Source organism: Urocampus carinirostris, chromosome 16, assembly GCF_059441175.1.
Source record: "Urocampus carinirostris isolate Australia breed hairy pipefish chromosome 16, RoL_Ucar_1.0, whole genome shotgun sequence".
Taxonomy (NCBI): domain Eukaryota; kingdom Metazoa; phylum Chordata; class Actinopteri; order Syngnathiformes; family Syngnathidae; genus Urocampus; species Urocampus carinirostris.
In genome coordinates, this window is record NC_142364.1 from 11,373,601 (window position 1) to 11,399,419 (window position 25,819).

At 37.0% G+C, this 25,819-nt stretch overlaps 2 protein-coding genes across 9 annotated transcripts in view; one reads left to right on the top strand and one right to left on the bottom strand.

The window, feature by feature from the left end:
• LOC148350284 (bromodomain-containing protein 3-like) lies at window positions 1-23,099 on the bottom strand. 4 transcript variants are annotated; one of them, XM_088320238.1, is made up of 12 exons: window positions 22,918-23,099; window positions 20,755-21,081; window positions 18,748-18,885; window positions 18,550-18,676; window positions 16,307-16,389; window positions 15,994-16,242; window positions 14,480-14,608; window positions 14,250-14,411; window positions 10,740-10,792; window positions 10,416-10,663; window positions 9,611-9,701; window positions 1-130 (listed from the first exon to the last, which is right to left on the bottom strand). In XM_088320238.1, coding segments are annotated over exons 2-12 (1,476 nt in total). In that variant the 5' UTR covers window positions 20,950-21,081; window positions 22,918-23,099; the 3' UTR covers window positions 1-129. The 4 variants fall into 4 exon arrangements, with proteins under 4 accessions (XP_088176364.1, XP_088176366.1, XP_088176367.1 ...); XM_088320240.1 differs by lacking the exon at window positions 1-130 and having other exon boundaries at window positions 9,368-9,701; window positions 20,755-21,078; XM_088320241.1 differs by lacking the exon at window positions 1-130 and having other exon boundaries at window positions 9,368-9,701; window positions 16,307-16,386.
• Window positions 18,380-25,819, top strand: part of LOC148350285 (transcription factor 7-like 1-D) — an 18,550-nt gene continuing 11,110 nt past the window's right edge. Inside the window, exon 1 of one of the 5 annotated variants that reach the window (XM_088320243.1) lies at window positions 18,380-18,462. The gene's annotated coding sequence lies outside the window, so the exon portion shown is untranslated. The remainder of the gene's footprint in view (window positions 18,463-25,819) is intronic. The other 4 variants (XM_088320242.1, XM_088320246.1, XM_088320244.1 and 1 more) reach the window with 4 other exon arrangements.

Below are 25,819 nucleotides of genomic sequence, written 5' to 3' on the forward strand. Positions count from 1 at the left end.
AGCGCGTTGACTTTTTCTTTTTTTTTTTTGTTCCACAATCGTCACTCTCTCTTTTCTTTTTCTCCTTTAGTGGGCGGGGCTTCGTGACGCACTCCCTCTAGTGGTGGAATTTGAGCACGACAACAGCAGTCTGTCGGAGGACGGACATCATTATTATTATTTCGTACGTGTCAATGGATACATTTCCTCTGTATTGTATACGTTTTTAATCATTTTATATACTTTACGCTGTAAAACTATTTTCTACGGGCATTTATTTTTAATATATACAGCTACTTATAACAAGAAACACTGAATTGACTGCAAGTGCGAAAATAACAAAGAAATTCCTGAAATTGTGTTGTTCGGTAAACAAAATAAACTCGTTTATACAATTTATCTTTTATTCTACATAGTCTTGATGTGAGTAAATAGGTGCCGTAGTGTTTTTGTAAGGTTCTTTATCGCTTAGTGAGGGGGAATGCAATCGTTAATAAAGGGCTATGTTATTAATATTTTCATATTTCTTTAATATATCCAAGCACAAATACGAAACAATAATTTACCGTTGAATGGTGGGTGGTTTTATTCCATTTTTAGCCATAAATAACAGAGAAAGTAAAAATAATAATAAAACAGTAAGAAAAACAAACAATTGTCTAAATAGCCGTTAGTCGCTGCATCGTGAGCGCCGCCATCTTGAAATAAATGATGTACTTCTAACACAATATTTATTCACTATTAATATCATTTTGAGTTTGTTCTACAATCGTTTTTCCCATCTGTGGGTGGGGCTTTGTGGCGCTCGCCCTCTGCTGGTGAAAAATGAACATAACATAGGTAGGCTGTTGTTTCCAAGTTGAGGGCCGCGGGCAACTTGTGGAGCAAGATTTATTTTGGGGGGGTTCATATTTGTCCTTAATATTTCGCATATACGGCTTATTATAACTTCTTTTTTTTCCCAATTTACGTTATCATATTGTATAAAGCATTTTAATACAATACGTGTAGTATCATTGTCACACTTTCTATTTCAAAAATCACATTCTTTGTCATCGTATCTTTTTGGGTGGGGTTTTACGAAGTGCGCCCTCTGGTGTTGGAAGTTGAGCATGACATAAGCAGACTGCTTTGGGCATTGTTGGTGAGTCCAAAATATGGCTTTGGGCCACTTATGGACTGACATATAGGGGTGTTTAATTTTTCAAACAATGATAATAATAATAATAATATTAACAATAAAAATAAACATTAATCTGATTTGTATATACTGTACTGCATAATGTATTTTTGATAAATTATTTTGCATTTCCATTGTCCCAGATTTATCTTCTTTTTTGTGACGTGCGCCCTCTGGTGGTAGAAACCCTTGTGAAAGAACAAGAAATCTTGTGTAATGTATTTCCAATACAGCATTTGTTATCATTCGCAGGTCGCAGGTTCGATTCCCGGCTCCTCCGTGTTATATGTCGAAGTGTCCTTGGGCAAGACACTGAATCCCTAATGCCCCCAATAAGCAGGTAGGCGTCTTGCATGGCTGACTCCCAATCCGTGTGTGAGTGTGTGAATGGGTTAAGTGTGAAGCACATTGTAAAGCGCTTTGGGAAGTCTTCATTGATTTGAAAAGCGCTATATAAATGAAGACCTTTTTTTTTATTTACACACATCCCTCTTCTTTCATTTTTGTAGGCGGGGCTTTGAGAGACAGGCCCTCTAGTGGTGAAAGACAATAAAAAATATATATATCTATATTATACACTAATGACAGTTAAATTGATTGATTCGTTTTTAATGCAGAACACTTTCAATAAGTCAACCACACACATGTGGCAGTAGGTGGTGCTAAAGTATGTGCCATCCCATATTTTGTAGTTCATTAAAGGGTGAAACACAAATTTGAGTAAAAATGTTAGCAAAAAGTTACAGAGAATGAATTTAGCGCTGCGTTATACGCGTGCCTTCTATAAATCCATACACAAAATTACATTTTTTTAATCTAACTCAAAGGCATATTTATGCTTTTAATAAATTCATGTATGCTTCCTTTTCCCTAATATAGTCAACAGCAAACGAAAATGACACTTGGCTTGTTGGTAACCCCGTAAAAACAATAAAAAAAGAATAAATTGACTTCTTTTCACACTCAAGAAAGTCAAGTCGATACGTTCCGGTTTTAAAAGAGTCCCCTGAGGTCTTATTTATGTTTACTGCTTTCTTTGAAAAAGTCAAGAATAAAGGAATATATTTCTTTTTATCATAGGGGAGGTCCTTTGACATGCAAATGAGATGTTGCCCCCTTCAGGCGGGGAGGTCTGCTTGTAAACTGTGTCGGTCTTTTTTCGTCCCTGGAGGATTTAGTCTGTGATTGACTGAGATTGTCTTTCATTTGCAATCAAAATTAAAACAAATTGGAGGGTGATTCGAATTGAAATTTGCTTTGCACACTGGAGCCTCAAAAAAACAGTGAAAGCAACATAAGAGAAACACGAAGATTGTCACTAATATTGATATTGTAGTGAGGGGTGTCAAACATATGACCCTTAGGTCTGGTGAGGCCAGCTGAGAGAAGCACAAGCTAAAAAATGGGCCACATCACGTCAAACAATGACGTACAATTTTGAATATGCCCATGGGTTGCCATCATATATCCATGGAGGACTAATCCTGAAATATATAAAAAATAAATTACATATAAATTAATTAATAAATGAAAAGCTTGAGATATATGCCAAAGAAATGCATTATACATAAATAATTCATCCAATAGCTAAATACTGTATATGACATCGATGCAGTGTAATCATTTATTTGCGCGAATTTTATTTATTTATTTCTGTATTTATTTTGGGGTGTATTTTGTCACCAAAAAGGTTTCCAAATAAGGGGGCATTTACATCAACCTAGTTTGACCAGCCCCCTGATTTAAATAACATTTTGTAACGAAATACCCCAAAGAATAAATTAAAAAATAAACAATAACTGACAAAAAAAATAAATCGATTAAATTGATTGAATAAATGACCAAACACATGGGGAAAAAAACAAACATGACAAAATAAAACATATTAATAAAAAAAAATAATGAAATTAATAAGTGACGAAAAAATACACAAAAAATCTCACAAAATAAAGAAAAAATATACAACTAAATAAATACAGAAATAAATAAATGAAAGAAAAAAAAATACACCACAGAATTTGTAAACAATGAAATGAAGACAAAATACACAACAAATTTCACAACAAAATGAATAGCGAAGAAAATAAATGGAAAAATAGACAACAAAATAACTGACAAAATAGGAAATTGTTGTTTTGCTGTTTTTATACAAATGCACAGTTGATAAATAGTACTAAATATTGAATCTTATATTGAGGAGAAATATTTGTTTAATAATCTAAAACCTTACATCCCTTCATCATAATTAAATTGTGAGCCTCCAAAAGATCTCCAACCCACATCTCAAGCACCCTGTTTGTGTTATTTACTCACAAGTCTGGCCCTGGGCAGCACAGCGGAGCAGTGATTAGCATGTGTGCGGCACAGTTCTGAGGTCATAAGATCGAACCTCCTGAGTGGAGTTTGCATGTTCTCCTCGTGCTTGCGTGGGTTTCCTCCGGGCACTCCGGTTTCCTCCCACATTCCAAAGACATGCATTTCAGGTGAATTGGCCGGTCCAAATTGACCCTAGGTGTGAATGAGCGAGTGAGTTGTCTGTCTGTGTTCCCTGCAACTGGCTGGCAACCAGTTCAGGGTGTCCCCTGCCCACTGCCCGAAGATAGCTGGGATGGGCTCCAGCACCCCGGCGGCCCTACTGAGGATAAGCGGTGCAGATAATGGATGGATGGATGGAGTCAGGCCACTGGGAGAGTGTTTTTTTACCAAGTGGCCCCCGAGACAATACAAGTTTGACACCGCTGGTATAGTTCTCCGTGTCCAGAATGCTAATGCTAAAAATATTGTGACAAAGATATTGATCTATGCAGATGATGCCCTTGAATTTTTATGCAAATGTTCTTCTACAAAATGATTTCTCGGACACAAAACAAACAGATTGCGACTTTCCCTTTTTACGGCCTTCCTCCAAGCCTTGAAAGTCCTCTTAAAAAACTCCATCCCTTGGCGTAAATTATTATATACATTTGCGTTATTATCCTGCTCTGTTATGAGGAATTAAATATTCAAAGCGGTGGGCTACATGGCATTTTCTGTAAAAGTGCTTTGAATTTAAAATATGGAAAATATGGAAAATATGTAAAAACGGTTCGGATGATGAGCGACGCTGGGGGAACGTCCAGCAACACTCGATTCCTTGTTCGATTCCTCGCCGTGATGGAGAAGAGCGTGGTGTTAAATGGAACAGTCATCGGATTTAGATGCAGTCGATAATCGGATTAGCTATTCACGATTGTCTCGGTCGCAGATGATGCCAGCGGGGAATTTTAGACAAGAATTTGTAGGTGCTACAGAAAAAGACGTGGATTCTTTCCTCATAGAAAGAGGAAGATAGAGAGAGTTAGAAGGATAGCAAAAGATAGTGATAAAAAGATAGAGAGCGCAATTGGGAAAGAAAGAAAACAACAGGCAGAAAAAAAAGAGATAGTGACAGACGAATATAGAGAGAGAACAAAAAAAGAAAAATATAGGTATAGATAAGAGAGAAAAAGAGAGATGAATGGAGAGAAAAATAAAGAGACTGGAAAATAGAGAAAAAAAAGAGTGACAGAGATAGAGAAATATAGTGGAATAGAGGGGGAAAAGGGAGAAAGGGAGAGAGAGAACATTAGGCAGAAAGATAGAGAAAGGGGGAAAGAGAAAAATAGAGAGACCAAGAGAGCTAAAGCGAGAGAGAGAGAGAAAAATAGAAAGTTGGAGAGATGGAGTGAGCAAAAACAATTATTAAAAAAAATATGACTATAAAGATAAAGTAGAATAGAAAAACAGGGAAAGATAGAGATATAGATGGAGATAATATAAAAGGAGAAAAAGAGAAAGAGAAAGTGAGAGATAGAGAAATATAGAAGGATAAATAAGAGACAGGGAGTGATAGAGAAAGAGAAAAAAGAATAGAAAGAAAGAGAGAGAGCGAGGGGCTGGGATCGAGAAAGACAACAGAGATAGAGAAATATAGAAATATAGAGACAGAAAGTTGGAGAGAGTGACAGAAAAGGGGAACAATAGAAAGAACGATAAAGAGAGCGATAGAGAGATAGAGATCTAGACATGAAGGAAGATAGAGAATGATAGAGAACAAAAGAGAAAGGTCAAGGAAAATATTCAAAAGAGAGATAAAATGAGATCTAGAGGGAAGGAGAGAGAGGGAGAGAGAGAGAGAGAGAGAGAGAGAAAGAGAGAGAGAGAGAGAGAGAGAGAGAGAAATACATTGATGGAAAGAAATAGATAAAGAATGAGACAGAGAGATAGAGGGGAAAAGAGAAAAAAAGAGGTGGAGAGCATGTCAGAGAGAACAAATATAGAGGGATAAAGATGAAAATAGATAAAAATAGAGAAAGATCCAGAGAAAGATGGAGAAAGAAAAGAGATAGAAAGTGAGAGCTAGAGCAAGAGGAACGATACACAGAGAGATGGAAAGAGATAAATACTGAGTGGGAAATATAGGGAAAGACATTAAAAGATAGGAGGAAGAGAGAAAAAGAGAAGAAAAAGAAAGAGAGAGAGAGAGAGAGGGGGATAGGGCGATAGAGAGAAAGTAAGAGAAAAGTAGAGATAGCGATGGAGAGAGAAAGAGAACAATAGAGAAAGATCAAGGGGATGATTGAGAGAGATAAGAGAGATATAGAGGGAACGATAGACAGAGAGGGAACGATAGACAGAGAGATAGAGAAAGAAAGAGAGATGGAAAGAGATAAATACTGAGTGGGAAATATAGGGAAAGACATTAAAAGATAAGAGGAAGAGAAAAAGAGAAGAAAAAGAAAGATAGAGAGAGAGAGAGAGAGAGAGAGAGAGATAGGGGGATAGGGCGATAGAGAGATAGTTAGAGAAAAGTAGAGATAGAGATGGAGAGAGAAAGAGAACAATAGAGAAAGATCAAGGGGATGATTGAGAGAGATAAGAGATATATAGAGGGAACAACACAGAAGAGAGAGATAGAGAAAGACAGGGAGGATTAGAAAAAGAGACAGAGATAGAGAGAAAAGAGAGAGAGACACGGAAAAATATATTGAAAGATTGATGGAAAGATAGGGAAAGAAATATAGATAGAAAGAGATAGTAAAAGAACTAGAGAAAGAGGGATGAGAGAAAGACAGAAAAAGAAAAAAGTGGAAAAAGATAAAGACAGAGAGAGATTGATATAAAAGATAGAGAAAGGGAGAGAGGGGGATAGACAGATAGTTAAAGAAATATAGAGATATAATAATAATAATAATAATAATAATAATATAGATGGAGAGAGAAATAAAACAATAGAGAAGATTAAGTGAAGGATTGAGAGAGAAAAATAGAGGGAAGGATAGAGATAGAGAGATACAGGAAGGAATAAATAAAGAAACACAGATAGAGATAAAAAAAGAGAAAGAGAGAGACAAAGAAAAAGATAGTGAAAGATTGAAAGATTGAGAGAAAGAAATATATATAAAGAGATAGTGTAACAGAGCTAAAAAAAGGCAGATGGAGATATAGAGAAAGAGAGAAATGGAAAGAGACGAAGACTGAGATAGATTGAGATAAAAATAGATAGTGGAAGGGACAAAGATAGATAGAAAGTGAAAGAGGAAAAAGAGAAGATAGAGAAAAAGAGATCTAGAGAAGAAGATTTTTAACAGGAGCAATAAGAAACAATCACAAATCAACATCAAATGATGGAATAGAAGAAAATGAAATTCAAAGGGGGAAGACTGGTCCATTCTCTTTACTCTTTAGCAACAATCCATTCCCTACAACTTGGAACAAAACAGCATTATTCACATGTACAAAATGAGATCATCGGACGGAATAAAACAAATGGTGTAGTCTCAGCAATCTCAGCCAACCTAAAAAAAAAAAAAATCAATTCGAAGCCCTATAAACTATGCGAAATGATGGTTACTTAAAGAAAATCGATCGGGAAAAGTGCAGACCGGCACTTTTGACGAATGAGACCGAAAAGTCGGAAAATCCCAAGAAAGAGCGTCACGATTTTTATAGCGCGAGATCACGTTGTCATGACGACACATCAATCACACCTTCGACGTGACTACAAATCACTCCGTGATGAATAAACACCGAGTTTTTTCAAAATATTCCGGCGAGGTTTTTATAAAGAACGGGATTCATTTCATCGAATAAGCTCACATTTTCATAGGACGATGTCGCACAAACTAATGCCAGCTGCTGTTAATCACGAAAGAAGAAGAAAAGCAATGGGAGAAGCAAATCCGCCAGTGAACAGAGTCTGCATCATTTTAAGAGACTCGTTGAGAAACATGGCATCCATTGCATATATTTGCAAGCACTTCATGCAAATTTCAAGCACCTTTCAATCGTTGAAAACACAATTCAAGCATTTTCAAGCACACGACGAACTCTGGATTTTTCTTATTGACATTTATTTTCTTTATTACAGATTGAGGTGGACTCTTGTAATTAAATGGGAAAAAAACTTGTTGACTGGGGCCACCTTCTGGCTGAGACTAGAAATGCAGCTCAGATTTTTAACTGGGTGAATTGTCGTTCGCATATTTGGGGGTTAATGTTACAATGCAGGAATGGGGAAGAAGATGAGAATATTGTGAAATAGTTTGTTTTCTGTATGCCATCAAAAATAAAATCATATATTTTGGATTTAATACGAATCAAGCCTTTCTTGTTTTGTTAATGATGGTTTACAGCCTATACACATTTATATCATATTCTAGTATTTTAAGATAGCAGATTTTAGTTTTCGCCATAGTACAAATTATTTCAAGATAGTTTATAACTTGTTTTAGTATTAAAATAAGAAAATATTTAGGATACAATTATTTGTTTACTGTAGAATGTATCATTTTTTTATTTTAATAAATATGTGGGGAACATTTATAAAAGTAAAAATGACAATTGGCATTAATTTACTAAAGAACCACATTAAAAGAACACCTATTTTGCAGCAAATTTGGACTGTTGTAAGATGGTATTTTTTATGATATTTTCTAACTTATTGTTGTCGTAAAATACAAACTAGTTTTAATGTTTTATTATCGTTGATGATGACGACTAAAACACAAATATCTCATTTCACAATCTTTAGACTATCGTAAAAAAGTAGGCTTGTAGTAGTAGGCTGGAATTGATAATCAACATTATTAAAATAATTTACAAAATAACTCGTAATAGTTGATTGGATTTGTAATAAATCTTTTCTTTCTTCCTTCCTTCATTGTAGCAACCTTCCTTCTTTCCTAACTTGTAGCAACCTTCCTTCCTTGTAGCAACATTCCTTCCTTCCTTCCTTGTAGCAACTTTCCTTCCTTCTTTGTAGCAACCCTCCTTCCTCCATTCCTTCCTTTGTTGTAGCAACCTTCCTTCTTTCCTTCCTTGTAGCACCCTCCCTTCCTTCCTTGTAGCAATGTCCCTTCCTTCCTTGTAGCAACTTTCCTTCTTTCCAGCATCCTTCCTTTCTTCCTTGTAGCAACCAACTTTCCTTCATTCCTTCCTTGTAGCAACCTTCCTTCCTTGTAGGAACCTTCCATCCTTGTAGGAATCTTCCAATCTTCTTTCCTTGTAGCAACCTTCCTTCACTCCTTCCTTCCTTGTAGCATCGTTCCTTCATTCCTTGTAGCAACCTTCCTTCCTTTGCTCCTTTCTTACTTGTAGCAACCTTCCTTGAAGCAACGTTCCTTTCTTTCTTCCTTGTAGCAACCTTCCTTCTTTCCTTCCTTGTAGCAACCTTCCTTCCTTTGTTCCTTCCTTCCTTGTAACAACCTTCCTTCCTTCCTTCTAGCAACCTTCCTTTCTTCCTTGTAGCAAATTTCCTTCTTTCCTTGTAGCAACTTTCCTTATTCCTTCCTTTCACCAACCTTCCTTCCTTGTAGCAACCTTCCTTTCTTTCTTCCTTGTAGCAACCAACCTTCCTGCCTTCCTTCCCTGTAGCAACCTTCCTTCCTTGTCGCAACCTTCCTTCTTTCCTTCCTTGTAGCAACCTTGCTTCCTTGTAGCAACCTTCCTTCCTTCCTGTTACTAAGTTCCTTCCTTCCTCCCTCCATCCCTTTCTTCTTCCATTCCTTCCTCCATCCCCTTTCTTCCATTCCTTCTTTCCTCCAACCCTCCTTCCCTACTTCCATTCCTTTCTTCCTCCCTTGTAACAACCTCCCCCATCCCTCCCTTCCTACCTCCCTCCCCCCCTTTCTTTCTTCCTTCCTTCCTTCGCTTTCTTTCCAAAATGAGTCACATGGGTCACAAGCCATATCAACATAGAAAAATGATTTTAATGATTCATCTAGATATATTTTTATTGCGATAACAAATAATAGGGAGAATGGAGTTTCATTTGAATACGGACACGGTATACACAATTCAACAGAAAATCAAGGACTTTTTCCTCAATTCCATTCACTGAATGCATAAATGGTAGAAAAATAGCAATATATACATAACGAGAATATGGAAAACACAACACGAGGAAACCAAACGCAATTTCACTGTTCTTACTACTCGGAAGCTGAGTCAGAATTGTTGTCGGAAGTGGATGAGCTGCTGCCCTCAGGTGGATGGGAGTCACCAACAGGTATATAGCGCCTCCCTAGAGACAAATGGGCAAGGTCAGATTTCAGAATGGATCTAGAGATTTCTCCCTTTTGGAAAAAAATTCCATGTAGCATTTCAGAGCAACATTCTTTTAGGGTTAAAGTGCTTCTTGTGCAATATTATCACTTATAAAAAAAAAGCGGAAAATAGGAGGAAAAAAAGAAAAAAAAATGAAAAGAAAAATGGTGAAATGTAGGAATGAAGTCTTTTTAAGTCTCTCTTTTCCTCATCTTTATTTCTTTTTCTCTCTTTCACTCTCTTTTTTTCTTTCTTTCTGTCTTTCTCAACCTCTTTTCTTTTTTCGCTTGTTTACAATCTCTTTTCTTTCTTTCTCTCTCTCTTACGCTTTTCTTTTTCTTTCCATCACTCCCTTTTTCTTTCAGTCTTTCATTTTCTCATTTTCCTCTTTTTTATTCCATCTTTTTCTCGCTTTTTTAGCTCTCTCTCTCTCTCTCTCTCTCTCTCTCTCTCTCTCTCTCTCTGTCTCTCTCTCTCTGTCTCTCTCTCTCTCTCTGTCTCTCTCTCTCTCTGTCTCTCTCTCTCTCTCTCTCTCTCTCTCCCTCTCTCTCGGGTCCGAAGCTAAAAGTCCTAAACACAAAATAAAATCGCTTCTTTCGAATTATCACTTTAGGGGAATCTTTGCATTTGCTAGCTTTGCAGTTTGTTTAAAAACAAATGAGAAAGACTCGAGCGTGAGAAGAGGTCTTACTTTGAAATTTCCGGAACTTTTTTTTGAGACAGGAAGTGACGAACCGCTGCAGCTCCCTCAACGTTGACGTACGGAGCGTTTCGAAATCCAGTTCCAATTCGTCGGGTTCGGCGTCACCGGCCGCCGTCGGCTCCCGTGATTGGACGATGCGAACCAGACGGCCGAGATTGACACCCGACAGCATGTTGATGTCCAGGCTCAGTTGCTGTTTTTCATCGTAAGTCATCGGAAGTGAGTCTTCACATTTCCTGTTAAGACATTTTTTATGAAAAAGGGACCTTCTTTTCCAGGCCAAATGGACAAAATCGGTGACGGCCTTCTCACTGAAATCGGTCCTGGTCTTTGGTCGTCCTTTCTGGAACGCCGACACCTTCACACTGGGAAAAACAAAACAAAAAATTACATGCAGAGTCAGCACCACCTGGTGCATGTCCAGCTGCACTCGTGCACTTCTTCAGTAAATTCTCAAGAAAATATAAATATAAAGAAATATTTGGAGGAAAGGAAGATAAACAAGCAGTTACTTTAAAACAATAATTCGTTATAGTTACTCATAACTTCTTCCGAAATGTAACCAAGTTAGTAACTAATTTACTAGTAACTTTAAAAGTAACTAGTTACAAGGGAAAGTAAGTATTTTCATCGTAAGGCATCGGAAGCGATTCTTCACACTTCCTGTAAAAAAAAATAAAGGACAGTAACTATTTCTGTTGTGGGTCAAAGAATTTGACATTTTCGGAGCAATTAAAAAACACCAAATTTACTTGAAGATATGAGAATTTTAACTATTTTTTGAGACTCTTTCGGCTCAGGTCACTAAATAGAGCCAGCTCTTCTACTGTATGTCCCAAACTGCTCTTCAGGTTGTTTATGTTGCTTGAATCCCTATGTTACCTATTATCTGTAATATCATGCGTGTAATAACTTGAAAAAAAAGGAAAAAAGAAACAAAAGGAAAAATGCAATAACAAAAGGAAAACATGAGATTAAAGAAGAAAAATAATTGACTTTACATTTTTATGTAACCACAATAACACTGACAAACACAGAGAATATAGATCAAATATTTTAAATCGGCAAGAAATTACAAATACAAACATTTTTTTTTTACCTTTTATTGTTCAACACATTTAAAGTCAACAACACAGAATCCCCCCAAAAACACATATTGACCAATCAGAAGAGAAAAAAGGTGTTTCAGAGGGCACTTCCTGTTGATTGGTAAGGAGCCAATTCCCTCTGTTCACTTACAAGAGCTGTCCCATAGAGACATTTCGTTCGTGAATGACAAGAGGCCGTTCTGACGCAGCCTTTATGTCCGATGCATTTAGTATACACGATAATAGTAATCATTAACTAAATGGTCGTCGCTATTTTGACATGTTTCAAAAAAACGTGACGTAAACAACGAGGAGGAGAGTGACTACCATATAGTTAGTGATTACTCCTTTACATTGCTGCGACATCCCGCACCCTCAAAACATCTTCCTGCCTCCATTTCACTATACCCTCTTCCCGCCTCAGCTCCATGGGGAGCAGAGCCTTCAGCCGCTCTGCCCCCCAGCTCTGGAACTCATTGCCGCCTAACCTCCGAAATTCTGAGACCCTGTCCACCTTCACATCCGGACCCAAAACTCACCTCTTCATGACCATTTTTAACCATAAGTTAGTAACCATTAGGGTTACTAACCCTTACCCAGTAAGGGTAACGGTGTTGTAATGTTTGACAACGAACGCACATTACCTTACAGTATTATTCATAATAGCCCTATTCCCAACACTGTAAACAAGACAAAGTGGTAAGGCGAAAGGGGTTCATCATATTTAACTCTAGTCAAACTTGTTTTGTATAATAAAATCTTGTACTGCTGATTTCTCAGGGGAACAAATGGGAAGAAATGGATTGAGTATACTTCTTACTGTATTTTCCTGACTGTAATTTGCAGGTTTTTTTTCCATTCTTTGGGCATAGGTGCGGCTTATACTCCAGGTGTGATTTTATTAACACTTTAATATATAATTTCGAACAGTACTTTCACACTAAAACGCAAGAGGGCGCTCTATGCCTGTGTGGATTGTTTCAACATTGCTAGTAATTCATAAAAACGACTTAGAAGAAGTGAACCAAAATGGCACCGGAAAGGAAATCATATTCTGCAGATTACAATATGTAAATGGTGAAACATGCAGCCGAAAACTGTAATCCAACAGAATTAAGAAAGAAAATTTGGAGTTAGCAAAAAGCGGACGATTAATCTGATTAAGAAGCTGGTTATTGTCTACCATCTCCAAAATAGGGAGAGTGGTTTACTGGTAAAAGTGACATCATAGATGAAGATTTCATTGGATTTAGTGATTTGGTAATGCTACAGTTATCTGAATAACTCTTAATATGTTCATAGTTATTGACATTACCAGGCATGTACACTTTTTCAGATTGTTGTTCTCCATTTTATTTTAAATTGCCTTTCGGGATGACATGTATGTTTTTGGTGTTGGATTTTATCAAATAAATCTTTCCCAAAAATGCTACTTATACTACAGGTGCAATTAAGTTTTTTTTTCTTACTTATGCATCGCTGGTTCGCGCCTCGACCGAGACATACCTAATTGGTATAATGGCGGCGCCCTCTGGCTGCGGCTGCATCGACCCGCTACAACGGGTCAGGTGTATCGACATTTCGTTCTGTGTACATTGTTACAAAGAATGACAATACAAAGGAAATTATTATTATTATTATTATTTTGGCTGTTGCGACTTATACTCTGGAGCGACTGATAGACTTATAGTTAATAATATCTTTTAACTTAAGAAAGTTAAAACATAATAAAATATGTTTGTTTCCACCAAAATATATAATTTGCTTATTTTAAGTGTAAGAAAAAAGGAAAACAACAAGATCAAAGTGAAATTTAAAAAAAAAGGTTACAAATATAATAAAATCCATAATTACAGCTAAATTAGTGATCAAAATGAATAATTTGTATTATCGCCTGAGCCACAGTGACTACAAATGATAAGAAAAACTTTCCACTGTCAATTTTAGAATCTTATGGAACAAGTTTGAATTTGACTTTGCAGTGATGCTAAAAGGAGAAGCACAGGAGAACTATGGAAACGGAGTTCGAGAGTATAAAGAAGTACAAAGAAGGTGCATGCCTCGTTCCCTTCACTCAGGGAATATTACTCAGACTCTACGCTAAATTATAGTTTGATTATAGTTTGGATGTGCCTTTGTATGATGTTATCATCAAAAGTGGCTTGACAAAGCCAAATATTATATCCAGGTGCTGTTTGTATTCTTGCAAAAATTGTATCCTCCTGGGGCCTGCTAACTATTAATCAAGATGGCCTTCACTTTGATGCTGGGAAGTGCTGGGGAATCCTGCTCAAGAGTTTTCCTCCCTACATTCCTTTCTTTTCTTTTCCTTACTTTTAATTTATTATGGTCACACGCCATCTAGCGACCAGGATTATTCACTTCATTTAAACACGTGTTTTCTGTCTTAACCAATCAGTTTCTTTTCTTGTATTCATAAAACCTCGCTGAAGCCAATCAAATGTGTTGTTCTATGCCTGTGCTTTCCAATAAATGAGCCTCTAGCCATAGGCGGGGCGTGTTTTTCCTTCCTGACTCGATTCTGGAAGCACGCGCCTCCGATGGAAGGTTTATCAAAAACCTAAATCTCCAACTCAGAATGTGTTCTTTTCTTCATCCTAATGCAATCTCCAGTTTTAACCTTGACACTGACCAATTGACGATTGGAGCTATCAGTAAGAATAAGGAAAATCTGTTATGGTGCAATGAAGAAGTGTGACTATGGTGAAAGCACCTTCTGTCTGCAGGCTCCAAGTGGCTGGGCTGGTTCTCCATATGTCTCCTTAGTGGGGGCCGGGTTGGTTCCAAGACGGTCCAAAAGCTGACCGTGGTTCACCTCGTCTCCAGTTCCGACGGGCTCGTCCGGAATCAGCGCAAACCTTGCTTCAAAGACCGCCTGGAGACAAAAAGGAGTTGAAGAAAGACATCTGAGGAGATCTCCGAAGAGCTATTTTGTGGCGCTACCTGAAGCTTTTTGGCTTGCGCCACCACCTCCAAATGTGGCGGGTTGTATTTGTAGCAATTGGAGAAGATCAACCTGACGTCAGCAGCAAACTGTTGGGCTTCCTCATACTCGCCTCGGGTCAGTTTGACCTGCTCACGATACACATTTCATGGCAAAATTCAAGGACTTTTTAAGGACTTTCAAAACCAATTTTCCAACTTCTCCAATACCATTAAAAGAAAAAAACTGTGAATTATGTATTTAGCAAAGACACAAATATATCTGCAATTTACATACGCAATTTTTAATATTAGTAAACAGAGACTCCTTGCTACAACGCGCTTCGATTATTGCTGGTTCACTCTGTTGCAATTTTTTAAATGACTTTATTTTGTCCTTGTTGTCATTAATATCATTGTCTTGTGTATTCAGTCAGGAGAGATTATGGAGGGCTCTCTGTGTTGGGTGGGTGTGACTGATAGGCCTGATGTATGGTGTCAGTCAAACAGTAGGCGGACACTGCCTCTGTTAACAGACTTGGGAAGCATAGCAAACACTAGCTTTTAGCGGTTTGTCACATTGAGAATAAATTCATCAGTTCAATCAGGCTCTAAGGAAAGTCAGAAGAACGCAAATAAATGCTCATCTCCAGCAGGTGGATTATTATCAGGTTCCAGAAGTGCTTGGGATGGGCAGGGCACCTGTATGATGCGGCAGGGTTAAACCAGTGAAAGCTGTCGGGCCCTGCTGTTAAAGAGAAGAGTGTGTTGTGTCACCCTGACCCGAGTGACATGGCCGCTTTCTTGTGTCTTGTTTCTTCTGGAGGGACGAAAGCATGACCAACTTCGGTGCCGAGGTACTTAACTTGTTTTCGTGTTTGGGAATTTGAGTTGGCCATGGTCAATTGTTGTTTTTTTTTGCTACTTTTTCCTTATTTATTTTCTTTATTTTGCATACGTGTTTGTCTTGTTGTCGGTCACCCTTCTTGAGGGATATGACCAAGGTAGATAGATAGATAGAATAGAAGTGATTCGAGTGGAGTCGGGGAGAAGGAAAGTGGGGTGCTGCTGGTCCGACCTACTGCTAACAGCTATGCTAACAACTAACCAAAGCCACCGCTCCGGACCCCTGTATATTGCCAAAACCAGGTTCATTGGTAATAAATGGATAACTTTTGGAAAACCATTACATTCCGGGCGGTCTTATTCTAATCAACGCAGAAAGCTGTCTCGATTGGAGGTCACCCGACGCTGGGCGCAGTTAGCCAACCGCTCTCTAAATTGCTCAAAAGAGCTGTGTCGGCTTCATTTTTAAGCAGACTTGATTTAATTTTCTTCATTCAAAGCGTAGTCTATTGATTCAGACTGCCGGAAAACATTGCAAGAATTTCAAGCATTTAAAAGCATTTCACCCAAAAGCACTTTTCATTTCCTTAAAATACGCGAATTTTCAGGGATTTTAAGCAATCGTACGAAGCATGGATAGAAATTCTCACTGAAATTGACACCAAAAAAAGACTCAAACACGAGGGTACCTTAACGGTGCCAAGGTCCATGGGGTACTTAATGATTTCGTGATAGTCGTGCAGCTGCAGCGCTTTGGCATCCACCGGCTTGTAGAAAGGCCAAGCATAAGTAACGTGCTTTTTGGAGAACATCTCCATGACGATCTCCTTGCAGTGTTGTCTCCACGAGGGACGTTGCAGGTTCTCGCGTCTCTTTTTACGGTCTGGTGATTGGCTGGGCCCAGCACCATCCAAGCTCCTCCTCTTTGGAACTTTGCTCTTAAATCCAAACAGGAAATTGTCAAAATTGAACTTTTGGTCGGATTAAACCTATGAGACTGACCTCGGCAGGACCGGAAACCGGACTGGATCCTTCAAGATTCAACGGTTGAGCCAATTCTGACGAGGTCACTTTCTGAGAACCTGCTAAAAAAATGCCATGTTAGTTTGCAAAACAACAAGTTTGAGCTCGTTATTGAAATATGTTCAAATGGAAATGGGCTGAAGATCATATGAAGATGTGATTAAACGTCACTCATTATTGTGTCTCTGCAGTGCCTCATACACATGACCAAGAGGTAGAGAGCAGACATGACTAGGTTGTGCTACTACTCCTAATCAAAATATAACTTAGTGGGGAATATGGATGCATTGTATGATCCTTACAAGCCAAACTTTCCAGTGACCTCATACAAACTCCAACATCTTAGTACTACTATGATGAATCAGATTCTATTGACGAACATTAAAGCTTAGCATTGAATATTATAGCACAGCTAAAAGTGACTTTCCAGTATATATTACTCATTAAAGAGAGGTAGAGAAGGGACAGAATAAAGTTGTGCGACTACTTCTATAGGAAGTCAGAATCAAACATATTCTGATAAAGAACATAACAAATCAGCTAATTTAATATTACAGCTTGGCTAAAAGTGAAGCATTATCATTTTCCTCCGGTGCCTCGCGGACATTACAAAGGAGTTGAGAGGAGACACAGCCAAGTTGTGCTACTACTTCTATTGAAAATCTCAACATATTCTCATAAGGAAAACAAATAGCACCTTGGCTAAAAGAATATTAGAATGCCGTTAATACTGAATCCCTCCGGTGCCTCGGGCACATGACAAAGTGGGATAGCAGACATTACCAAGTTGTGCTACTTACTTGTATAGAAAAGGAACATACTGTATATTATAATAAGGAACATAAATGTTTCAAATACTTCTAACATGCTAATTGAATATGCTAGTGTGGCATCCAATGACTAAGTTATCACTTCTTTTTTTCCACTTGCACGCTTTATGCAGAGAGAGGCAACACAATAGAATTGTGCCACTGCCTTTATGGAAAATCAAAATAAATTCTAAAAAGGAACATTAATATTTTCAATCTTTCCAACTAGTCGTTTTAGCTGAACATTAGAGCATGGCTAAAAGTCACTCATTGTCTTTACTCAGAGCCATTCACATTAGGACGAGGTAGAGAGGTGACACAACCAAGTTGAGCTAGTACTTGTATAGAGTAAACTCTCTAATGAGGAACATAAATGCTGTTGATCCTTATAAAAATGTGTTTCATCTGCTTGAATAATAAAGCGTGGCTAAAAGTGACTCATTATTGTGTCTCTGATACCTCATGCAGATTTACAAAAGGTTGGGGGGGTAACATGACCAAGTTGTGCTACCATTCCTATTGACAATTAAAATGTATTATAACAAGATACTTAAATGCTTAGAATGTTTCAGCTGGATGAAAATTATGATGTGGCTGAAAGTTACTCAATTTTCATTTTTTTTAGTCTATCGGTTGGATAACAAAATATTTGGGTGTGATCACTTCGATAACTACTGGCCCAGTAAGGAACAAGTATGACAAATTTCAAAGTCCTTTTAGACAATAGGCCCAGCGGTTGGGTGGTTGGTTCGCAGCCCTACGGAGTAGAGATCCATGGTTCCAGCTACTGCAGCATCCCTGTGCGGAGATGTCATGTTCTTCCCGTGCCTACATGGGTTTCCTCCTACATTCCCATAACCTGCATTTTAGGTCAATTGGCTTCGGTGTGATCGACCTGCTGGTAACCAGTTCAGGGTGTCCCCCGCCCACTGCTCGAAGTTGGCTGGGATGGCACCCCCAAGGATAAGTGGCGCTAAAAATGGATGGATGGAAACTTTCTACAAAGGCCGCCATTGAATGAGCTGTTAAGATTCTATAGGAAGCTGAGTATTGGCGCTAGGAAGCAGAAGATCCAAGAACAACGTTGTCAAACGCCCCTGATTGACCTGAACACAACGCCGAGTCCTGACACAATATTGTCCTTCATCTTAAAAGATCTCCATGATGTTGTTCTACTCTTTGAAAGAAAACTCGGCGTGCCGGCCTTTGAATGTAAAGCCGTGCCGGGCAAACTGGGAATTGAGGCTGGGCCAATTGCATCACAGTTAATCAGATCACTACAATTTTCATTTACAGAAAGTCGCCAACGGGATTCAAGCCATACGGGTAAGGCTCCACTTCTCGAATCTTTCCGAAATCAAGGCCTTAAAAATCGGTACGGAAACTGGGGTAAATATTAGCCGCTGACATTACCTGATTTTTTAGTTTTCCCTTTGGCTGTAGGAGGCAGGATCTCCACTTCGTCCGGAGGCATTTGAGCTACTTTTTGCAAATAAACCTTCTCCAAGGCCAGCGCCATCAACACAATGTCGTCTGTGGGCTGGAGGAACAAATGTCGGCTTGAGGGAGAAATCAGGATGAGAGTCAAAAATGTTGCTAGTTATCGCTTACCTTGTTGTAAACGTAGCAATTTGTGAACATAGTGTTAAAGTCCTGCGTACATTCACTGGCGCTCCAGTAGTAATTGTTCTCCAGCCGCTGTTTGATGGTGCCCAGGTCCATTGGATTGGTTATTATGCGGTGATAATCCTAAATATGACAGTCACTTTGTTATAAAAGGCAAGAATACTTAATTTTGATATCGTTTTATTATAAACAGGCTAAAGCAGGTTTGCCATTGTGGTGATTTGCTAGGAAGTGTGATTTCTAGCTGGCGTGAGAAATCATTGAAATGGTCAATGTCTTTCAATACATGATATATTATTCCCTTTAAAATGAGACTAGAATTTACTAATGTACTGTAAATCATGCAGATATTTTAGTACTTGACTGGATCTACTTTTAATCAGGTAAAAACCTAAAAGTAACAGTAATAACATAACCTCAAAGTTAGCCTTTGTAGCATTTTCATTTGACTCACAGGGTCTCTTAAAAAAGCGCTGTGCCGTTAAAACAGCGTCCAGTTGCTAAACCTTTTCACAGCGTTCGTTTCCAGTTAGCTTTTTGTAGTCAGCATGTTTTGTCTGGCAGTGCTTCTTGGTATTATATTCTATGGCAACAGCCAGTGGTTTTGGATAACAGCGAAAAAATTCTCTATTTGACGCGGCGACTTTCACACTCAACTTTCCTTTTTTATTTACAGCCGCCATGTCGGAATGGGATGGGTTAAAAATCTCACAGAAACCCAAGGGCAAGGTGGCCAAAGGGCTAATGTGATTATCTGATTAAAATTGTGATTTTCTTTTTTTTTTTTCGTAAAAATGTATTTTCTACTGTGGTCAACGTAACTTTTGTGGGCCACATATTATAAATTTAATGACAGAGGCCGCTGGCCAGTAAATATTTGACCAGTGATCGGACTTTAGACATACCTATAGACAGCCCTCATCTGCAACAAAAAAAAGGCAATGCCTCATAAAGGTCGCTGATCATTGTTCTAAAATATAAAAACAACATTGTGTCCGGACCTCCATTTAGTTATGCACTTGAATGGATAATCAATATCAATTATCAGACTTGAAAATATTTGTCTGTATATGCCTATTCCACTTAGATTTTCCATTCTTTCTATTGCCTGAAATTTGGGTAAATTTTTAGGGTGGTAAGAATTCAGATTTTAAAAAAGTCCTATAATTGTAATCAAAAGATGCTGGAATATAAATTTTGAAAAGAAATAAAAGGGGAAAAAAGTTAAATCTGCGGGAATTGAATTGTACTTTTTTATTTTCCCCACGTATTTTACTTTTATTTCTAAAATTATTTTCCTACTTTTAATTTTGAATTGATTTTCAATGTGTATTTTCTTGAATATTTTACTTTACTAGTTATTTTTTATGTGTCAAACTGTTCAGATCCATCTAAATGTATTCCAGTCTAGCTTTTGGCCACAGGTGGCAGTCACAAGTAAAAAGTGCCAAGATAGTCAATGGTCTGAAGTTTCTTTCTTTTATATTTTTCGATAACGTATTCTGCCATTTTTTAAATGTATTTTCATTTTATGTTTTTTTTTTCCTGAATCTTCTATTCTTTCTTCTATCCTTATTTGTTCATTTACTTTGTTCTCCCTTTTTTTTTTTTCTTTTTCTGTTTCTTTTTCCACTCATATTTTATGTTCTTTAGTTTTTTCTTTTGTTCTTTTTTCCTCCCTTTGCTCTTTCTTTTTTTTTTCTTTTTTTCTTTTTGGGAATTTGCCTTTTATCTTCAATTTTTCTATTTTTGTTTATTCATTATTTTTTGCTTTTTCATACTTATTTTTCTTCTTTTTAAAACTCTCATTTTTCTTTCTTCACAAACAGCTTGGCCAAAAATGAACAGAATATGGTGTGTTGTTTTTAGCACTCGTTTATGGTTGCACTACACAATATAGGGATGTCTAGTGGTCGATTCATACACAATGTATTTATAACTCATTTGAATTCTAGAGCAAAAACTTGAGTTGTAGAATGTTAACTGCCTCACCGGTAGTTTTAGAGCAACGGCATCAACAGGATGGTAAAAGGGCCACGCGAAATGATGCTTCCACACAGCTTTGACCACGGCGTTCAACAGGAAGTGAAGCTGATTGGTCTTGCGTCCTAATTTGTTGGCGTTTTTCACCTCGGGCGGAGGCGGGTTCTCCACCTTGGGTGGCGCCGCTTGCTCTGACGGCATCATCGTGAAACTCGAAAACCTTCAGTGGTCGTTCGGAAAATCTGCCGGAGTTTTCTGGATGCTTTTTTCGGTGTTAGAGCAGAAAAATGGCGCCATGGCGCGTTTTTTTTGGGGGGGGTTACTGAGAAGAACCTGCTGGGGAGGAAAAAATGAATGTAGAAATAAGTTATTTTGTAATGTAATCAACATGGAAAATAATGTATACACACTGGCTTTGAAGGGACGCTGACATTTTTGACCGCGACATGTCGCTGTACTGTGTAGGGCTACAATCAACGAGTGCTACATCGCACAAAGAAACGACAGACTTTAAGTGACTTAAACAGAGAATTTATCTTCTCAATATTTTGCCCAGACAACAAAATAAATACATGGCGCAATAAATACACCACAAAACACGACAAATAATAGTACATTATATTTCAAAGCGCCTTTAAAAACGCCCAGTCGCTGAACAAAGAATATAAAACGAACTCAGAATGAAAGAACAGACAATAAATTCAAAAATATAACAAAGTACAGTTAAAAAATAGATGACATGACAAATAACAGAACAAAATGAGTACATAACATAACACAACAAATGCACCGCCAAATGAATACAAGACAACTGCACACTAAAATGCATGACACAATACACGACAAAATACGTGATATCAGTTTTTGGTTCCACTACAAGATACAGCGATATCTAGTGGTCAAATATTACCGTTAGATAAAATTAAACAAGAAAATAAATATTTTTTTTACTATTTCTGATTCGATTTCGGAGTAAGAATGGCAGATTCTGGGCTTCCAGGACTGTCTTGAGAAAATGAAAATATTGTGATGGTTAATTTTTGTATTGCAATTAAAAGAACCGAGATGTCATGCATTCTGGATTGAATTATTGCAAGTCTTTAATTGTTTTAATATTGCTGATAATGGCTTAAATCCCAGAAATCTACTTTTTAATTATATTGTTATATTTTAAGATGGGAGATTGGAGTTTCCACCATCAGCAACAGTATTAAAACAATAAAATACTTACTATTTTACTACAAAAAATGTTGTAGAATAGCATCAAATATGAAATATATAAATTTAAAAATAAAAATTAAAATTGTTTTCCCTGAAAAATACAAAAAAATAATCTTTAAAATCCTCATCCAAATCAAAGGTAGATCATTTTACCTATCTTAAAAATGGTTTTTTTCCCCATATTTATAAGGGGAAGGGGGAGACACCTGATACTTTCCATGATTAACAAATCTTGTTGTAAGTACATTCTTATAAAAACTTCGTATTTTACACCTCCCAAAATAATGATAAAGCAAGTTCTAAATCAAAGATAATCAAGAAAAAATTCATGATTCATTGTATCGATTTTAATCATACCGATTATGGCATATTAGTCAACTCTTCCACAATAATGTAATATTTTGAGATTTGAGTTTTATCTGCCAAAAATCGGCAACATTTCAAGAAAAGACGTGCAATATTTCAGTTGATTATTAAGAAATCCATAATGTATGACATACTGTATGTATTTTTTAAATTTCATTACAGGAGGTGAAGATCTTATCAAAATACTCTCCATTTTCTGAAACAGTTTTGCATAATGAATACCGACTTTTATCACAATTGTTGCTCTTTTTAATGACATTTTGTAGCCGGACTGGGGGGAAAACGAGACTTTGTCCTTGCACCAAAATCTAATGGAGGTTTTTAAAATGATACACGCACAAAAAAAGAGGAAAATGAGAACAAAAACGTGCGGTGTCTCTTAGCATTGTTAGCATAACATGACCACAAGATAATATTTAAAAAAATATGTGTGTTTATTCAGTTTTTCGCTTGACCCTTAATAATTTTGTGAAATTCGAAGAGAAGGTTTTTTTTAATTGAAAAACAAGTCGACACGTCTTTTTTTCTCCATTTTGGAACGGAAAAAAAACACTTTTGTGAAAAAACATGTCTATGTGAGATTACCTCCAAAGCAGGGCGACTTTATCTCATTTAAAATCTGAAGGGGAAAAGGCTAGTTTGTAGAAAATGTAAAACGTTTAAAAATAATTAAAATAAACTTGGAAAAATCGAAAGTTGCCACTCCAAAACAACAGCGTCAAGTCGACATTTACTCGACTGTTTTATTTTTAGGTGACGTCACTCACTGAAAAAATTTAGGGCACCCCCTGTGTTCTCGGAGGCGCAGTTACATACACCACTACTATTAAAAGTGAATTTTATTTTTACGTTTTTACTTCGTTTTATTACATATCCAGAGATGGTAAGGTTAATTTGAAATGTAATCCAGTTACTAATCAGTGAAGTAATCTGAATCCCATAACATTGCAGATATTCAACTTGATTACGTTCAGTTACTTTTGGATCGCGCCCAAACCAAATATGCCAATAAAATACAAAATTAACTCATTAAATTGAAATCAGTACAGTTTTACTTAACATTGAAAAATAAATGGAAGGTAGTTCTTAGTATAGTCCAACAAAAACTGCTAACTTTTTAACCACGTAGTATAGCGTATTGAGCAAAATATAATAAAACGTTCTCGTTCTCTCGGATAAAATATATTCTTTGTTCAAATTAAAAGCACATCAAGAAGATAGATAGATAGATAGATAGATAGATAGATAGATAGATAGATAGATAGATAGATAGATAGATAGATAGATAGATAGATAGATAGATAGATAGATAGATAGATAGATAGATAGATAGATAGATAGATAGATAGATAGATAGATAGATAGATAGATAGATAGATAGATAGATAGATAGATAGATAGATAGATAGATAGATGATTGATAGATGATTGATAGATGATTGATAGATAGATAGATGATAGATAGATGATAGATGATAGATGATAGATGATAGATGATAGATGATAGATAGATAGATGATAGATGATAGATAGATAGATGATAGATAGATGATAGATAGATGATAGATAGATGATAGATGATAGATGATAGATAGATAGATGATAGATAGATAGATTGATAGATTGATAGATTGATAGATTGATAGATTGATTGATAGATGATAGATAGATAGATTGATAGATGATAGATAGATAGATGATAGATAGATGATAGATAGATAGATGATAGATAGATAGATGATAGATAGATAGATGATAGATAGATAGATGATAGATAGATAGATGATAGATAGATAGATGATGGATGGATGGATGGATGGATGATGGATGGATGGATGGATGGATGGATGGATGGATACTTTATTCATCCTCATAGGGAAATTTACATTTCCAGCAGTATCCTTGTGTTGAAAAATAAAATAATAAAATAAGATATATAGAATACAAAAATACCCAAAATAACGTGTCGACATAGAGTATTTAAATAGTGCAACGGAAAATACACACTGTAATAAAAATAGGGTAATATGCAAATTTGGGGGTGGGGTTTAATGTGGGCTTTTACTCCCCCAGGTGGAGTTAAAGAACCTCATTGTCATCCATCTCTGTCTCTCTCTAGTGTCAGTAATTGAAATTACCATAGAAACAATTCATCTCTGTGTACATGATGTATAAATCAATATAAGACGCCTGTGAATGAGTGCAGGGGTGAATAAATGGATGGATGGATATGCTACTACTTTAACAGGGTTAATGTGAAATATAAGTAGAAAAAATGAATTTGATAACAGCTTTAAAATGAAACAATACCATGCAAATAGTTCAAATTTGGTCAATTGTTTTTGAAAAAATCATTTGTTGGACGTCATTGAAAAAAACCTAGTTGAGAAGACGACATACTTTTTGGAGTATATCTCATAGTGGATGGGTGGTTAGCGCACGGCCCCACGCTTCAGAGGTTCAGGGTTCAAGTCCAGCTACGGCAGCCCTGTGTGGAGTTCGCGTGTTCTTCCCGTGCCTGTGTGGGATTCCTCCAGGCACATCGGTTTCCAAAGACATGCATGTCAAGTTAATTGACCGGTCCAAATTGTCCCTAGATGTGAATGAGCGAGTGTGTTATCTGTCTCTGTGTGCCCTGCCCACTCCCCTGAAGATAGCTGGGATGGGCTCCAGTACTCCCGAGATCCTACTGGAGATAAGCAGTGCAAATCAGGGATGGATGAATGCTTTCTCGACTAGATTTTGCGGTGAGGTCAGACAATCAAAAGTATTATAGCAATTACAGACACTACTTTTGTTTAATCTTATTTTTAAAGGTATTGTTTATAATATTGAGTGCTTCCCGATGGTACAAAAAAACTTTCATTCGGTGAAAAAGCAATGATTTGAATATTAGGCAAAAATACATAAACTATCGTACCAATGTTATTTTTTATTAAATGATAATAATAACAATAAAGTTGAGAAATTGGTGTTTCTTTTACATAGTGGGATCCTACCCAGACGTTGCTGCCATGTTTGTCTGGTATCTTGCTAGCTACTACGCTGTGCTCTGTGGCACTAGTTTAGAGTCAAGTCAAGTCAAGTTGTGTTTATTTGTGACGCCCGTAATCACAAAGAGTCTCAACGGGCTGCACAGACCACAGATTATTGCAAACCATAGATTATTATGACACCGTCACCTGATCTAAATCCTACATGCGGGCAAATATGTATAAATTATTGTAATACTATTAAAACCTTAGTTAGGGAAAAATGTTGAAAAAAATCCAAGAGTCATTTAATGATTGCAAGCATAACTTAATCATAAAACCCCAAAGACTTCACCTCTACCTGCAAGATTGAAAAAGTATAAAAAACAAATATAAAAAGTGCTTTTTTTTGGGGGGTTGTTTACTTAAAATTGCCAGGAAAAAGAAAGGCTATGAATTACTGCAGCAACCATTTGCATATTTGTGTGATTTTCTATTAATATTTTGCAAAGGTG